Below are 18,847 nucleotides of genomic sequence, written 5' to 3' on the forward strand. Positions count from 1 at the left end.
GGCTGGATGGACGAGGAAAAGATGAGTGAGTGGCTGAGAGAAATTTACGTCAGAAGACCGGATGGCTTTTTTCACAAATCTCCGTCCCTATTGATCTGCGACTCCATGCGCGCCCATCTCACCGATGCTGTCAAAAACCAAGTGAAGCAAACTAATTCGGAGCTTGCCATCATTCCAGGTGGATTAACTAACGAACTCCAGCCGCTAGATATTGGTGTCAACAGGGCGTTCAAAGTTAAACTGCGAGCTGCGTGGGAGCAGTGGATGACAGAAGGCGAACACACATTCACCAAGACAGGGAGACAACGCCGGGCGACTTACTCCACTATATGCCAATGGATCGTGGATGCCTGGGCTAAGGTATCAGTCTCAACTGTTGTCCGAGCTTTCACAAAGGCCGGAATCATCACTGAACTGCCAGCTAACAGCAACGACACTGACTCGGATAATGACGAGAGGGATTCAGGCATGTTGGATGCCGTAATCGCCCAACTGTTAAACTCGGACACTGAAGATGAAAAATTTGAAGGATTTGTGGACGAGGAATAAACTGAAAAAGTGAGTGTATTGTGTTGTATTTTACGTGTTACAACTGAACAAGGTTGGTAGTTATTGCGAATACGCTCATTAACGTTTAAATAATGTTGAGAGTTATTGTGAACGCGTTTAATAAAGTTTGACTGACTGACTTATCTTTTTTTTTTTTTCGCTTAATGCGCCTTATAGTCCAGTGCGCTTTATATATGAAAAAAGATCGAAAATAGACCATTCATTGACAGTGCGCCTTATAATCTAGTGCGCCCTATAGTGCAAAAAATACGGTATATTGTGCTGCTAGGGCACTGACGTGAAACACAGTTAGCATTAGAGCTACAGTAGCAGCACAGTGTTTCACATCAGGGCCCTAGCAGCACAACATAATTTTATTACAGCCATAGTTGGCCAACATAATTTGACTTAGTCATAACAGCACTACATAATTAGCTTTAGAGCTATAGCAGCAGCACAGTGTTTTACATCAGGGCCCTAACAGCACACCATAATTTAAATTGGAGCCATAGTAGCAGAGCATCATTTGACTTAGATCCATCGTTCGCCAATATCATTTGGATTAGAGCAATAGTAGCAGCACATAGTTAGAGCCATAGTTGGCCAACATACATTGCATTATAGTCATAGCAGCACAAGATAACTAGCATTGGAGCTATAGTAGCAGCACAGTGTTTCACATCAGGGCCCTAGCAGCACAACCGAATTTGTATTAAAGTCATAGTAGCACAACATTGTTCTGCTACTATGGCTATAATGCTACCTATGTTGTGCTACTATGGCTCTAATTCGAATCATGTTGTGCTGGTAGGTCCCTGATGTGAATCACAGTTAGCATTAGAGCTATAGTAGCAGTACAGTGTTACATATTAGGGCCCTAGAGGCACAACATATATTAACTTAGAGCCATAGTTCGCCCACATGATTAGTATTGGAGTGATATCGGCGTTACATAATTAGCATTAGAGCTACAGTGGCACATCAGTGTTTTACATCAGGGCCAGGACAGCACAGCATGAATTGAATTTGGGCCACAGTAGCGGAACAGTGTTTCCCACTAGGGCCATAGCAGCACGCCATAATTTGAATTAGAGCCATAGTTGGCTAACATAATTTTAATTAGAGTCACATCAGCACTACATAATTAGCATTAGAGCTACTGTAGCACAACAGTGTTTGACATCAAGGCCCTAGCAGCACAACCTATTTTAAATTGGAACTGCAGTAGCGCAACAGAATTAGCATTAGAGCTATAGTTGAAGAACATTGATCCACATCAGGGCCATAGCAGCACAACATACTTCCATTCAGAGGCATAGTAGCACAACAGAATCTGAATTAGGGCTATAGTAAAACAACATAATTTGAATTTGGGCCATGGCCGCACGACATAATTTATATTACTGCCATAGTAGCACAACATCTTTTAAATTGGAGTCATAGTAAGACTACATAGTTAGCTTTAGAGCTGTAGTAGTACAACAGTGTTTCACATTAATGCCATAGCAGCACAACTTAATTTGAGTTTGGCTTAGTGCAGCACAAAGGTATTCAGAGTTAGGGTTACCACTTTTCAATTGAGGGTTAGAGCGGCCTGAATGGAACAGGGTTAGGGTTAGCGCTGTTCGAATTGGGGTTAAAGCAGCCTGAGTGACATGGAATTAGGGTTAGGGTTGGCACTGTTCAAATTAGGGTTATTGCAGCCTGACCTGATTGGAATTAGGGTTAGGGTTAGCACTGTTCGAATTAGGGTTAAAGCAGCCTGAGTGACATGGAATTAGGGTTAGGGTTAGAGTTAGCACTGTTTGAATTAGGGTTAGCGCAGCCTGAGTGACATGGAGTTAGGGTTAGGGTTGGCAATGTTCGAATTAGGGTTAGCGCAGCCTGAGTGACATGGAGTTAGGGTTGGGGTAGGCACTTTTCGAATTAGGGTTAGCGCAGCCTGAATGACATGGAATTTGGGTTAGAGTTAGGGTTGGCACTGTTCGAATTAGTGTTAGTGCAGCCTGAATGACATGGAGTTAGGGTTGGGGTTGGCACTGTTCGAATTAGGGTTAGCGCAGCCTGAGTGACATGGAGTTAGGGTTAGGGTTGGCACTGTTTGAATTAGGGTTAGCGCAGCCTGAGTGACATGGAGTTAGGGTTAGCACTGTTCGAATTAGGGTTAGCGCAGCCTGAGTGACATGGAGTTAGGGTTAGGGTTGGCACTGTTCGAATTAGTGTTAGCGCAGCCTGAATGACATGGAGTTAGGGTTGGGGTTAGGGTTAGCACTGTTTGAATTAGGGTTAGCGCAGCCTGAGTGACATGGAGTTAGGGTTAGCACTGTTTGAAGTAGGGTTAGCGCAGCCTGAGTGACATGGAGTTAGGGTTAGGGTTGGCACTGTTCGAATTAGGGTTAGCGCAGCCTGAATGACATGGAGTTAGGGTTAGGGTTGGCACTTTTGAATTAGGGTTAGCGCAGCCTGAATGACATGGAGTTGGGGTTAGGGTTAGCACTGTTCGAATTAGGGTTAGCGCAGCCTGAATGACATGGAGTTAGGGTTAGGGTTGGCACTGTTCGAATTAGGGTTTGCGCAGCCTGAATGACATAGAGTTAGGGTTAGGGTTGGCACTGTTCGAATTAGGGTTAGCGCAGCCTGACCTGAGTGGAATTAGGGTTAAGCGGCCACGAGGCACACCTGTCGGCCTGGGACTACTAGAGCACGGTTCCGTGCACGAGGAGCGCCAGGCCGAGTGGCGAAGACCAGACGATGACAAAGACATAGGGAGTCCGGCTGCGGAAGGCACACCTGCTCCATACACTAACACATGTGCTTCACACAGCCCACAAGAGCCAGCGTTCCCAATACTTTGCACAGCATTCACACACTGCCAATGCATCAGACACATTGACAAGGCTCGCCGTTCACGTGAAACACACGCTGTTCCACCGACATGGCTGTTACTCACCCCTTTTTACACTGCACTCTGCACCAAATGCGCCGAGCGCCGGCTCGAGCGCCAGGCGCGCGGTGCACTTCCGTGCAAAACGCGAGCGACCACTGCTCTCTATTCGGCCATGACGGGCCTCGGGGAACACTTGCAAGCCCGTACGCGCGAAATGTGTGCATAATAGCGCGGGATCTTGTCTTCGGCGTCTTATTTACGACGAGAAACGCTGCGAGAAAACACACTCGCAAGCGTGTCGCGGAAGCGCACTCATTCGGCGGCGGCCCGGTTGAGTCTACAACGTTCTCATGCTCGGTTTTAAGACCGGCCTACCAGCAGAGGGGCGTGAGGTTTCTGTGTGTTACACAGCGTATACAGAGTCTGACTCGCACTGAGATACTAGAGATACCAGAGAGATGGCAGAAGTTGCTCCCGCGCCCGCCGCCGCGCCGGCTAAAGCGCCGAAAAAGAAAGCAGCGTCGAGGGCCAAGAAAGCCGGCCCTAGCGTCGGCGAGCTCATCGTCAAAGCCGTTTCCTCGTCCAAGGAGAGGAGCGGTGTGTCGCTCGCCGCCCTGAAGAAAGCCTTGGCCGCCGACGGATACGACGTGGAGAAGAACAACTCCCGCGTCAAGCTCGCTGTCAAGGGTCTCGTGCTGAAGGGAACTCTTCTACAGACCAAAGGGACCGGCGCGTCTGGCTCTTTCAAGCTAAACAAGAAGCGGACCGAAGCCAAGAAGCCCGCAAAGAAGACCGCAACTAAGGCGAAGAAGCCCACCACTGTTAAGGCGAAGAAACCCGCCGTGGCGAAGAAGCCCAAGAAGGTGGCGGCCAAGAAACCTGTTGCCGCCGCCGCCAAGAAGTCCCCGAAGAAGGCAAAGAAGCCCGCAGCGGCTGCTAAAAAAGCCACCAAGAGCCCGAAGAAAGCGAAAAAGCCGGCGACTCCTAAAAAAAAAGCCAAGAACCCCAAGAAAGCAAAGACCGTGAAGCCCAAAGCGACGAAGCCCAAGGCTGCAAAGGCGAAAAAGACAGCGCCCAAGAAGAAGTAAACATGTTTGTTTGCTTGTTTATTTCATGTCTACCTTAACTAAACGGCTCTTTTAAGAGCCACCTATATTTTCCCCCAAAGAGCAACATTTTGGATCCTCCCATTATGAAAGTGAAAGCGAATACAAGATAGGGATTTATGACATATGAATACGCAAACTATGTAGTAGGTATAGAGATGCTTATGATTACATGATATATGATATCGTTGTACACATTTCACATGAATGTTGTTTCCTGATACCTGTGTCTCCCATGAGCGCTCAATCCTCAATCTCACACACACACACACACACACACACACACACACAAACTATTGGGGATGGGAGGTGTGTGTGTGTGTGTGTGTGTGTGTGTGTGGGGGGGTCTAGGCTAAGGCTGAATGAGTTTCACCATTTGTGCATTTGTGATTGGATGTTGATCACATGGCGTTCTAAGCCAATGAGAGAGAGGCTGTGTTGCCTATATCACTAAGTTTTCAGCGCGAAGCGTTCACTATTATCGACTTGTTCCTTGAACGAATCTGATCTACAGCAAAATGAGTGGAAGAGGCAAAACCGGTGGCAAAGCCAGGGCCAAGGCCAAGACTCGCTCATCCAGGGCAGGACTTCAGTTTCCTGTAGGCCGTGTGCACAGGCTTCTGCGTAAAGGCAACTACGCTGAGCGCGTCGGTGCCGGCGCTCCCGTTTACCTTGCAGCTGTGCTTGAGTATCTGACCGCTGAGATTCTGGAGTTGGCTGGTAACGCTGCCCGTGATAACAAGAAGACTCGTATCATTCCCCGACACTTGCAACTCGCCGTGCATAACGATGAGGAGCTGAACAAACTGCTCGGCGGAGTGACCATCGCTCAGGGTGGTGTGCTGCCTAATATTCAGGCTGTACTTCTGCCTAAGAAGACTGAGAAGGCTGTCAAGACCAAGTAAAGTCGTCCAATGCTGTGTTTATCAGTACCCCAAGGCTCTTTTAAGAGCCACCCACTTTGACTCAAAAAGTGCAAGTTTGTTACTTTGTGTATATAATTGTATTCATTCTAGAACGTTGCACCCAAGAGAATCACATTTAATAGGGCCCATTAGGATAGTCTAATAATCATGCCACTCTCATTAGTGATCTAATATAAATATATTAAATAGCATAAATATAACAGGGAAGTATGCTGGTTAAACAAGGTCTGAAAAGTGAAACTAAATTGCGACGGCCGTTTTTGTGTAACTATAGTACAGAGGAAAACAGTGCTGTGCAAGAGAGCCGAGGGAGGGAGGGAGGATGGGGTGGTGTGTTCAAACTGTGGCGCTGACTAGGTCTAAGCCAATAATCGTCGGGTGACGTATAGCGATCGATCCAATGCAAGACGAGAGGTTTCGAGACGCCCAATGAACGCGAGGCGTCGTTCAGGCTTAAAAAGCCAGCGTTTGCTAGCGCTTTTTATTCTGTTTTTCGTCCGCGAAGTGCAGAGCTCAACGCTATGGCAAGAACTAAGCAGACTGCCCGTAAATCCACTGGTGGCAAGGCGCCCAGGAAGCAGCTCGCCACCAAGGCTGCTCGCAAGAGCGCTCCGGCTACAGGCGGCGTGAAGAAGCCTCACCGTTACAGGCCCGGCACAGTGGCTTTGAGAGAGATCCGTCGCTATCAGAAGTCTACTGAGCTGCTCATCCGCAAGCTGCCCTTCCAGCGCCTGGTGAGAGAAATTGCTCAAGACTTCAAGACTGACTTGCGTTTTCCGCTGTAATGGCTTTGCAGGAGGCGAGCGAGGCATACTCGGTCGGCCTGTTCGAGGACACCAACCTGTGCGCCATCCACGCCAAGAGAGTGACCATCATGCCCAAGGACATTCAGCTGGCCCGCCGTATTCGCGGAGAGCGCGCTTAAACAATGACTCTGTCCAGTATACACAAAGGCTCTTTTAAGAGCCACCTCACTGTCTCAGTAAAACGAGCAAGTCTATACCGTGTTTTTTTTTTTAAACAAATGATGATTATATAGTGTAGTTTAGAAGAATGGAGCGCTTCAGTAAACCTCTGATTTTATGGCTCTGTCGCTGAGCATTTTGTGTATTTTATTATAGATTATTTTAATACTTGGCTACAGTAGTAGTAGTAATAATTAATAATAGTGGTAATAATAATAAATGCAAAAAGAAGGTCGCTTGCTGTTCTGCACGGAGCGTGACTGCCATCTTGTGGCCAAAGTGTCACTTCCCATTCTCGTGTTCTCGTTTGTATTCTAAGGGAGACAAATAAAAATAAATTGCAATTATAGTATTAATTCTCTCACATATAACTTTAGTATGCTGACTACGATTCTGACCATTTAAACATGGTTTTTATGCGTTAGGAACAATTTGACATAACATGAATCTAAAGCACTATATGTATGTTCTCTTTCGTTGTCGTGTATATATCGTGCATATACGTCCAAACCTGACCACACACACACACACACACACACATATATATGTGTATATGTATTTGTGTGGGACAAAGTGCAATAGCAAGAGCAACACAATGAAATGAATGAATAGTGGCCCTCTCCAAGTACTCATGGACACTAGTGTAATTTTATATTATATTTTAGATTAGATCTATTGTTGACTTTATTATCATTGTGCAAGATACATGTACATGTACAGAGCTAAAAGAATGCATTTAGCATCTGCTCAGAGGTTCGTTAGATAGATAGAAATATATATCTGTATATACATGAATGTGGCAGGATGTACAGTAAGGTATATACAGATACACATAAATATAATAGTAGTGCAGATGGAAGTGAGGCACAATATGTGTAGAGAATGCGTGTATATGAGTATACAAAAAACAATATGTAACATTTACATATACAGTGCTTATACAGTGATCTAATGGTGTAGTGTAGAGTTCAGTGTGGTGATAGTGGATGGAAATAAAGCTGTCCCTGATCCTGCTGGTTCTGATGCGTATGTTTCTGTATCTCGATCTTGATGGATGGAGGTTGAACAGTTTGTGACTGGGATGTGAAGGGTCCTTGATGATCTTGTGAGCTCTGCACAGACAACTGCTGCGCCCTTTTCAGACAGTGTTTCTTGTGAATGTTCTCCAAGATAAGGGGGGCGGAGTGCCAATGATTAATTGGGAGATTTTCATTTTCCATTTTATTTTATAGGGCCTGGAGCAGTGCAGTTGCTGTACCACACAGAAATGGTACAGGTGTAGAAGTTCTCCAGTATCCTGTAGCACAGACAGGACTTTTAAAGTGTCCTCAGCAATCACAGGCGTTGTTGAGACAAGTCAAGAGGTCAGGTCAAGAAGCTTTTATTGTCATTTCAACCATATATAGCTGACGCAGTACACAGTGAAATGAGACAACGGACCCTTCACATCCCAGCCCTGATGCTACATTAAACAACAATTCCAGAAACAGAACACACAGGGCTGGTAAGTGTCCTTGCCACATAAAGTGCATGAGTGCAACCTGGTGCAAACAGTGCAAAGACAACACAAGACAGTGCAAGACAACACAAGTCAGTGCAGGACAATCCATAAAACACATAATAGCTCTGCCAGTGAACCTGTTGTGATAAGACAAATTGAACAAAATTGAAGAGTAGCAAAAATGTAAACAAAAAGAAGAAAGTGTTCTGCAAAGGAGCAATATAGCAGCAGTTCAGAAAGGATGTGCAAGAAACGCATTTAAAAAGTTTCTGGTATTGAAGTGATGTAATATGAGTGGTACTGAAGTCATGGGTGTGCGAAGTAGAGAGAAGAGTTCAGTGACCAGGTGAGATCCTCGAAGATAAGGACTTGAAGTAACTTGAGGCTGAATTCACACTCCACAACATCTCTGTTGGTGTGAATTACTAGTCGCTGGATCTCCTCCCTGAAAGCCGTCTCATCTTTACCTCTGATCAGGCCTACCCTTCGTGGTGTCATCAGCAAACTTGATGATGCTTTCTAAGGCCTAGGCAGGTAAGCACTCATTAGTGGAAAAGTGAATATAAGTAAGGGTACAATACGCATCCCTGAGTGTGGGACTGGAGGAGGTGAAGGTGTTCAAGCAAGTCCAGGGTCCAGTTACAGAGATGTGTGCTGATGCCAAGCTGTTGACACGACTAACTGTAGTATAAGCTCAGCTAAATTCAACAAACAACCTGCTGAAATGAGAGAGAGAGAGAGAGAGAGAGAGAGAGAGAGAGAGAGAGATAGAAAGAGAAAGAGAGAGTGGGAGACATATGTTAATCTAATGTGACATTATTGACTCTCTTACTCTGTTTCTCTCTTCAAATTGTAACACAGTCCAAATATACCGACAGTTTCCAGCATATTGTGCAACATTGGACAAAAGAAGAGATTTGGGAAGAGCAAGAAATAAAAACAAACAAACAAACACACGCACGCACACAAATATTCAAATTATCTAGGAACTTGTGACTGTCAAAATAGTTATGGGCACTAGTGCAATTTGATATATATGACGTGTTCTACTGGCCTATTAGATAAACACGAAGCGAGACAAAAAGGGACTCACAGTTCACTTTAGGAAGAAACCCTGTATACCCTTAAACACTAGTATGAAATGTTTTTGGTCAAATTTTTTTTAAGGTTTAATTTGTGAATGTTGTTTGTTTGTTTGTTTGTGTGTTTGTTTGTATGTTTTTTCTGATTTCATCTCAAACTTTTAATGCGAAACCTTGAAGTAAATGCCTGTTCCATACACAATAATCACACAAAATGATGTGAGCATCAATTTCTTTAATGTACATTTTTCTGCAACATGTAAACATTGCCACACGATGGCAGTCAAGCTCTACAACGTCCACTGACCTCTGCCTTTATTAGGAATATCCCTGTATACCCTTAAACACTAGTATAAAGTGTTTTTGGTCTTTTTTTAAATTTTTAAATTTTATTGTATTTTTTTGTTTTGTTTTGTTTTGTTTTGTGTGTGGATGTTGTTTGTTTCTTTGTTTGTTTGTATACTGTATACCCTTAAACACTAGTATGAAGTGTTTATGGTCTAATTTTTTTTTTTAAGTGTTATTCGTGTATGTTGTTTGTTTGTTTGTTCTGATCTCATCTCAGACCTAATTCTTCTACTACTACTACTACTACTACTACTACTACTACTACCAACCATGATCCTAATAATTATTCTTAGTAAGTTGAGGAATGAGTTAAGAATAGGGTTTGATGAATACCATAAATAATAATAATAATGATGGCTCAAGGCAGCATGGTGTATAGTTCTGCATCGATCTTGACTGCTATTGTGTGACCAAATCTAGAAATCTTAAACACTAGTATGAAGTGTTTTTGGTCTATTTCTTTAAGGCTGTATTCGTTGTATGTTGTTTGTTTGTTTGTTTGTTTGTTTATTCTGATCTCATCTCAAACTATTAATGCTAAACCCTAGAGTAAATGCCTGTTCCATACACAATAATCACACAAAATGATGTGAGCATCAATTCCTTTAATCTACATGTTTCTGCCACATGTAAACATTGCCACACGATGGCAGTCAAGCTCTACAACGTCCACCGACCTCTGCCTTTATTAGGAATATCCCTGTATACTCTTAAACACTTGCATGAAATGTTTCTGGTCTTTTTTTTTTTTTTTTTTAAGTTTTGTTTGTGTATGTTGTTTGTTTCTTTGTTTGTTTGTATACTGTATACCCTTAAACACTAGTATGAAGTGTTTATGGTCTAATTTATTTTTTTAAGTGTTATTCGTGTATGTTGTTTGTTTGTTTGTTCTGATCTCATCTCAGACCTAATTCTTCTACTACATCTACTACTACTACTACTACTACTACTACTACTACTACTACTACCAACTATGATCCTAATAATTATTCTTAGTATGTTGAGGAATGAGTTAAGAATAGGGTTTGATGAATACCATGAATAATAATAATGATTGCTTAAGGCAGCATGGTGTGTAGTTCTGCATCGGTCTTGACTGCTATTGTGTGACCAAATCTAGAAAGTGCACATTCCTCTCTACCTTTTGTTGATTACCGAAGTCAAGTCAAGTCAAGTCAAAGGAATTGTTCACTTTATCAATGATGCCTGTCTACACTACATGGTGCGTTATTAGGAAATATAAACAGAGATATATAGCATACACTGCATTTCCTATTCAGGTGAGCACTCAGTGAGCATACACACTCTTTGTGACAGTGGAGCAGTTACCAAGAAAAATGTGTCATGATGCGCTAAGTTCTAGAATAATAGTTTGATTGACAGTCTGTACAAGTCAGCGTGACACTGTCCAAATACATAGAGACCTTACTGCATATTTTGCAGCATAGGTAAAAGATGCACAAACTCCCAGACAAAGTGTGTCGCACTTTCCATATACTTCTGGACACTAGTGCAGATTGAGCACTGGGTTTGCTCAGCTTGTCAGCTCCTGCTGTGGTGGAATGATGTTCACGAATGATTTGTGAGTTCCTGTTCCTGCACTCATATTTGCATCTGCATTTATGTTTTCTCAATAAAGGAACATTTCTCCCTTTTTTAAGGTGCCATCAAAATATTTGTGCTGTAGAAGTGACTGTGTATCTGAAGCATCATCTGTCTCTGAAACTTCGTCCTATTGAATTGGATAAATAATATACATATATTTACTCAATGTTCTACAGCCCATGTAGGTACACACAATCACTCACTCATTCTGATGCTTGATTCAAATATTACCATAATCTCCGGACCTATGTGAGAGATAACTGACTACTACTACTACTTTTACTACTTCTACTACTAAAACGACTACTACTATTGCTACTACTGCTAATGCAAATAGTACCACATTAATAGAAATGAGAATAATGCTTGTTAATATTAATAATAATCATGGGCCATTCCTACAATAGTCATGCTATATTTCTTGTGTGTTGAAAAGTATAGTACAAGATTAACGCTACTACTACTACTACTACTGGTAGTGGTGGCAGCAGGGCAGTGGTAGTCCAGTGGTTAAGGCTCTGGGTTACTGATCACAAGGTCAGCGGTTCAAGCCCCAGCACTGCCAAGCTACCACTGTTGAGCCCTTGAGCAAGGCATTTAGCCCTATCAGCTCCAGGGGTGCTGTTCCATGGCTGACCCTGAGCTCTGACCCCAGCTTCCAGATGAGTTGGGATATGTGAAAACCTTTTAATTGCATATGTACAGTAGCTCAATATTTTGTCCCCCATCAGGTTTACACCTTTCTGGACAGTAGTGGCACAGTGTGTAAGTAACTGAAAGCATAGTGTGTGCAATATTTTGCATTCCTCATGATGATATAAGCCTACTTAATGCAACAAGAACTGCAATTTGATTTATACTTCTACTGGAATAAAAATTGCAACTGAGTCAAAACAGTTCTAATTATAATTCTCAATTCAAATATTTGTGTATTGAACTGCATTGAGTGTACCATGCTGTGAGCAAAAACCAAATTAAATCAATTCCACTACATGACTATTACTATTTATATATTACTATGTTTGTGTGGACAAAAAGCCTGAGGAAGTACAAGACTCTAGCATGTTAACGGCTGTGGCGTTTCGCTTTGAAGACATTCTTTTGTGTGATCGTTGGTTTTAGGTCCGCCCCCCTCGCCTGTTCTCAAGTAGGTCCTGTGGAGAGAGAATAAATAGGCGGGCATTGCGCGGGGCTTCTTTATTGAGCAGCTTGACTTTGTGAGAGCAGCACCATGTCTGGAAGAGGAAAGGGTGGCAAGGGACTCGGCAAAGGAGGCGCTAAGCGCCACCGTAAGGTTCTGCGCGATAACATCCAGGGTATCACTAAGCCGGCTATCCGCCGTCTGGCTCGCCGTGGTGGTGTTAAACGTATATCTGGTCTGATCTACGAGGAGACTCGTGGTGTACTGAAGGTGTTCTTGGAGAACGTCATCCGCGATGCAGTCACATACACCGAGCATGCGAAGAGAAAGACCGTCACCGCTATGGATGTGGTGTATGCCCTGAAACGCCAGGGACGCACTCTTTACGGCTTCGGCGGTTAAACGCTTACCTACCAAATAACGTCAACACAACGGCTCTTTTAAGAGCCACCCAAATATTACAAAATGAGCTATTGTTTCTTTTACTGTGTGTGTGTGTGTGTGTGTGTGTGTGGCGAAGAAGGGGAGGAAAGAACTATTTTCTCAAGTTTATGTGACTAATGGAATTTGGAATAATTATAGATATATTCTAATAAGGTAAAATGTTGCACAAGCACTACAGTTTTGTCTCAAAGTCTATATATATATATATATATATATATATATATATATATATATATATATATATATATATATATATATATATATATATATATATATATTTATTTTTATTTTTTTACTTCATATTTCATATTTGTCTGTGCGTGTGGGCAGGGAAACAAAGCCTAGCTTAGGGGCGGGGGAGAGGGAACGGGAGAGGATGGGACGAGGGCGGAGCCTTGCATGATGAGGTTTGGATTTGTGACCAATAATACGACTCCTTTCCCTTGTTCGTAATTACAATGCAGGTCTGTAAATAGAGAGGCGGCGAGGCAGCCTTTTTCATTCTCTCGCAGTTTCCTCGAGAAGCAGCATTATGCCTACTGATCCAGCAAAGACCGCGCCCAAGAAGGGCTCCAAGAAGGCTGTCACGAAGACGGCCGGCAAAGGAGGCAAGAAGCGCAGAAAGTCAAGGAAGGAGAGCTACGCTATCTACGTGTACAAAGTTCTGAAGCAGGTGCACCCTGATACCGGCATCTCTTCGAAGGCTATGGGCATCATGAATTCCTTCGTAAACGACATTTTCGAGCGCATCGCCGGTGAGTCTTCTCGTCTCGCTCACTATAACAAGCGGTCCACCATCACCTCCAGGGAAATCCAGACCGCCGTGCGCCTGTTGCTTCCCGGTGAACTTGCAAAGCATGCCGTGTCCGAGGGCACAAAGGCTGTCACCAAGTACACCAGCTCAAAGTAAAGCGTGTTATCGCCGTCTTTAAGATAAAAACCAACGGCTCTTTTAAGAGCCACCCATTTTTTTATACAAAGAGCGGTCTTCTTTGCGGGGGCAGCAATTCTCGCCGCCCGCTGACTATGACCTTTTGTATAACGAGGTAAGTAATCAAACCTTAGCGTTAGAGCTACAGTAGGACAGCATTATTTGAATTACAGTCATGGCAGCTTTGTATAATTAGCATTAGAGCTATATTTGCAGAACAGCACAACATAATTTAATTTTAAGCTATATTTGCACATCATCATTTGAATTAGGGCCATAGTTGCACAACCGTGTTTCCCATCAGGGCCCTAGCAGCACAACATGATTTGAATTAGAGCCTTAGTAGCAGAGCATCATTTGACTCAGAGCCATAGTTGGCCAAGATCATTTGGATTAGAGTCATAGAGGCACAACATAATTAGCATTAGAGCTATAGTAGCAGTACAGTGTTTTACATCAGGGCCCTAGAGTCACAACATATATTAACTTAGAGCCATAGTTGGCACACGTGATTTGTATTGTCATATCGGCATTACATAATTACCATTAGGGCTATAGTAGCAGCACAGTGTTTTACATCAGGGCCTTAGTGGCAAAACATATTTTAAATTAGAGCCATAGTAGCACAGCATTATTTGAATTGGAGTCATAGTAGCACACCATTGTTCTGCTAACTGTTGTGCTACTATGACTCCATTTCAAATAATGTTGTGCTACTAGGGCCCTGATGGGATACACTGTTCTGCTCCTATAGCTCTAATGCTAACGGTGTTTCACATCAGGGCTATATAGCAGTGCAACATAATCTGAATTATATTCATAACAGCACTGTGTAATTAGCATTAGAGCTATAGTTGCAGAACAGTGTTTCACACCAGGGCCATAGCAGCACAACATTATTTAAATTATAGCCATATTTGCACAACATTGTTCTGTACTATAGCTCTAATGCTAACTATGACTCTAACTCAAGTTATGTTGTGCTGCTAGGGCCCTGATGTGAAGACAGTTAGAGCTATAGTAGCAGTATAGTATAGTGTTTCACACCAGGGCCCTAGAGGCACAACATATTTCAAATTAGATCCATGGTAGCACAACGTAATTTGAATTAGTCATAGTTGGCCAACATAATTTGAATTATAGTTATAGCAGCACGACATAATTAGCATTAGAGCTATAGTAGCAGTACAGTGTTTCACATCAGGGCCCTAGCAGCACAACATAATTTGTATTAGAGTCATAGTAGCACAACATTGTTCTGCTACTATAGATCTAATGCTAACTATGTTGTGCTACTATGACTCTAATACAAGGTATGTTGTGCTGCTAGGGCCCTGATGTGAAACACAGTTAGCATTAGAGCTATAGTAGCAGTATTGTGTTCCCCACATCAGGGCTGGGGTCCCTAGAAGCACACCATAATTTGAATGAGAGCCATAGTAGCACAACGTACTTTGAATTAGTTATATCAGTACTACATAATTCTCATTAAAGCTACAGTAGCGGAACAGTGTTTCTTACTGGGCCATAACAGCACAACATGATTTGAATTAGAGCCATGGTAGCAGAGCATCATTTGACTTAGAGCCATAGTTGGTCAAGATCATTTGGATTAGAGTCATAGTCGCACGACATAATTAGCACTAGAGCTGTGGTAGCAGCACAGTGTTCCACATCAGGGCCCTAGTAGCACAACGTAATTTGAATTAAAGTCATAGTAGCACAACATTGTTCTGCTACTGTAGCTCTAATGCTACCTAGGTTGTGCTGCTAGGGCCCTGACACAAAACACAGTTAGCATTAGAGCTACAGTAGCAGCACAGTGTTTCACATCAGGGCCCTAGTAGCACAACATAATTTTAATTAGAGCAATAGAAGCAAAACATAGTTAGCGTTAGAGCTATAGTAGCAGAACAATGTTGTGCTACTATGACTATAACTCAAGTTATGTTGTGCTGCTAGGGCCCTGATGTGAAACACAGTTAGCATTAGAGCTATAGTAGGAGTATAGTGTTTCACACCAGGACCCTGTAGCCACATCAGGGCTGGGGTCCCTAGCAGCACACCATAATTTGAATGAGAGCCATAGTAGCACAACGTACTTTGAATTAGAGTCATATCAGTACTACATAATTCTCATTAGAACTACAGTAGCACTACAGTGTTTTACATCAGGGCCAGGACAGCACAGCATAAATTGATTTTGGGCCACAGTAGCGGAACAGTGTTTCCCACTAGGGCCATAACAGCACAACATGATTTGAATTAGAACCATAGTAGCAGAGCATCATTTGACTTGGAGCCATAGTTGGCCAAGATCATTTGGATTAAAGTCATAGTAGCATGACATAATTAGCACTAGAGCTGTAATAGCAGCACAGTGTTCCACATCAGGGCCCTAGCAGCACAACACAATTTGAATTAAAGTCATAGTAGCACAACATTGTTCTGCTACTGTAGCTCTAATGCTACCTATGTTGTGCTACTATGGCTCTGATTCAAATTATGTTGTGCTGCTAGGGCCCTGACGTGAAACACAGTTAGCATTAGAGCTACAGTAGCAGCACAGTGTTTCACATCAGGGCCCTAGCAGCACAACATAATTTTAATTAGAGCCATAGTTGGCCCACTTAAATTGACTTAGAGTCATAGCAGCACTACATAATTAGCTTTAGAGCTATAGTTGCAGCACAGTGTTTCACATCAGGGCCCTAGAGGCACAACATATATTAACTTAGACCCATAGTTGGTCCACATGATTTGTATTGGAGTCATATCAGCATTACATAGTTAGCATTAGAGCTACAGTGGCACATCAGTGTTTAACATCAGGGCCAGGACAGCACAGCATAAATTTAATTTGGGCTACAGTAGCGGAACAGTGTTTTCCACTAGGGCCATAACAGGCGATAAGTCAAAATGTTTTAGTACGACTTTGGTAAACTACAAAGCCGCACCGCTTGCAGCATTACGGCTACCGTAGCCAGAAGCGTCGCGGAGTAATACATACTGTGCTTCACCATAATATTACAGTGTGTGTATAAGGATCCCAAAATGGCACCTGTCAAAAGACACGCCTATGACGTGGACTTCAAACTCAAGGCTATCAGTCACGCAGTAGAACATGGGAATAGAGCAGCTGCGAGAGAATTCAACATTAATGAATCAATGGTACGGAAGTGGAGGAAGCAAGAAGATGACCTGCGCCAAGTAAAGAAGACCACACAGAGTTTCAGCGGGAACAAAGCGAGATGGCCACAGTTAGAGGACAAAATAGAACAGTGGGTTATTGAACAGAGAGCAGCAGGTAGAAGCGTCTCTACAGTCTCTATTCGACTGAAGGCAACAGCGTTAGCACGGGACATGAATATCAATGACTTTCGAGGCGGTCCTTCTTGGTGCTTTCGTTTTATGAAAAGACGTAATCTCTCTATCCGCACACGAACTACCGTCTCGCAGCAACTGCCAAAAGATTACGAAGAAAAGTTGCTCATTTTCCGCGCATACTGCAAAAACAAGATTGCTGAAAAGAAGATCCAGCCAGAGCACATCACCAACATAGACGAGGTTCCCCTCACCTTTGATATCCCCGTGAACCGCACTGTGGAGAAAACAGGGACCAGAACGGTGTCTATACGCACCACAGGGAACGAGAAGTCATCCTTCACTGTAGTTCTCATTTGCCAGGCTGATGGCCAGAAACTTCCACCCATGGTCATTTTCAAGAGAAAGACTTTGCCAAAAGAAACGTTTCCAGCCGGCGTCATCATCAAAGCTAACCCAAAGGGCTGGATGGACGAGAAAAAGATGAGTGAGTGGCTGAGAGAAATTTACGTCAGGAGACCGGATGGCTTTTTCCCAAATCTCCGTCCCTATTGATCTGCGACTTCATGCGCGCCCATCTCACCGATGCTGTCAAAAACCAAGTGAAGCAAACTAATTCGGAGCTTGCCATCATTCCAGGTGGATTAACTAACGAACTCCAGCCGCTAGATATTGGTGTCAACAGGGCGTTCAAAGTTAGACTGCGAGCTGCGTGGGAGCAGTGGATGACAGAAGGCGAACACACATTCACCAAGACAGGGAGACAACTTACGCCACTATATGCCAATGGATCGTGGATGCCTGGGCTAAGGTATCAGTCTCAACTGTGGTCCGAGCTTTCACAAAGGCCGGAATCATCACTGAACTGCCAGCTAACAGCAACGACACTGACTCGGATAATGACGAGAGGGATTCGGGCATGTTGGATGCCGTAATCGCCCAACTGTTAAACTCGGACACTGAAGATGAAAAATTTGAAGGATTTGTGGATGAGGAATAAACTGAAAAAGTGAGTGTCTTGTGTTGAATTTTACGTGTTACAACTGAACAAGGTTGGTAGTTATTGCGAATACGCTCATTAACGTTTGAATAATGTTGAGAGTTATTGTGAACGCGTTTAAAAAAGTTTGACTGACTAACTTATCTTTTTTATTTTTTTTCGCTTAATGTGCCTTATAGTCCGGTGCGCTTTATATATGAAAAAAGATCAAAAATAGACCATTCATTGACAGTGCGCCTTTTAATCTAGTGCGCCCTATAGTGCAAAAAATACGGTATGTTGTGCTGCTAGGGCCCTGACGTGAAACACAGTTAGCATTAGAGCTACAGTAGCAGCAGAGTGTTTCACATCAGGGCCCTAGCAGCACAACATAATTTTAATTAGAGCCATAGTTGGCCAACATAATTTGACTTAGAGTCATAATAGCACTACATAATTAGCATTAGAGCTATAGTAGCAGCACAGTGTTTCACATCAGGGCCCTAACAGCACACCATAATTTAAATTGAAGCCATAGTAGCAGAGCATCATTTGACTTAGAGCCATCGTTCGCCAATATCATTTGGATTAGAGCAATAGTAGCAGCACATAGTTAGAGCCATAGTTGGCCAACATAAATCGCATTATAGTCATAGCAGCACAAGATAACTAGCATTGGAGCTATAGTAGCAGCACAGTGTTTCACATCAGGGCCCTAGCAGCACAACCGAATTTGAATTAAAGTCATAGTAGCACAACATTGTTCTGCTACTATGGCTATAATGCTACCTATGTTGTGCTACTATGGCTCTAATTCAAATCATGTTGTGCTGGTAGGTCCCTGATGTGAATCACAGTTAGCATTAGAGCTATAGTAGCAGTACAGTGCAGCAGTACAGTACAGCAGTACAGCATATTAGGGCTCTAGAGGCACAACATATATTAACTTAGAGCCATAGTAGAGCCAGGACAGCACAGAATGAATTGAATTTGGGCCACAGTAGCGGAACAGTGTTTCCCACTAGGGCCATAGCAGCACGCCATAATTTGAATTAGAGC

The 18,847-nt window shown here is 43.1% G+C and overlaps 1 protein-coding gene and 4 pseudogenes across 5 annotated transcripts; all 5 read left to right on the forward strand.

Moving 5' to 3' along the window:
• The first annotated feature begins 3,894 nt into the window (after positions 1–3,894).
• On the forward strand, positions 3,895–4,664 carry LOC310735240 (histone H1 pseudogene; annotated as a pseudogene). Its single transcript has one exon. The product of its transcript is annotated as a histone H1 pseudogene (transcript).
• A 385-nt stretch (positions 4,665–5,049) lies between these two features.
• LOC310736258 (histone H2A pseudogene) lies at positions 5,050–5,460 on the forward strand (annotated as a pseudogene). The gene has a single exon. The product of its transcript is annotated as a histone H2A pseudogene (transcript).
• A 423-nt stretch (positions 5,461–5,883) lies between these two features.
• LOC310736208 (histone H3.2 pseudogene) lies at positions 5,884–6,465 on the forward strand (annotated as a pseudogene). The gene has a single exon. The product of its transcript is annotated as a histone H3.2 pseudogene (transcript).
• Positions 6,466–11,340: 4,875 nt separating this feature from the next.
• LOC310735547 (histone H4) lies at positions 11,341–12,512 on the forward strand (the record flags this gene model as incomplete). Its single annotated transcript, XM_083558325.1, has 1 exon — positions 11,341–12,512. The coding sequence occupies exon 1, from the start codon at positions 12,201–12,203 to the stop codon at positions 12,510–12,512; it is 312 nt and encodes a 103-aa protein (XP_083414451.1). The 5' UTR covers positions 11,341–12,200.
• A 567-nt stretch (positions 12,513–13,079) lies between these two features.
• On the forward strand, positions 13,080–13,592 carry LOC310735487 (histone H2B pseudogene; annotated as a pseudogene). Its single transcript has one exon. The product of its transcript is annotated as a histone H2B pseudogene (transcript).
• The last annotated feature ends 5,255 nt before the right edge of the window (positions 13,593–18,847 follow it).

This window comes from Silurus aristotelis, assembly GCF_946808225.1.
Source record: "Silurus aristotelis genome assembly, chromosome: 13".
Taxonomy (NCBI): Eukaryota; Metazoa; Chordata; class Actinopteri; order Siluriformes; family Siluridae; genus Silurus; species Silurus aristotelis.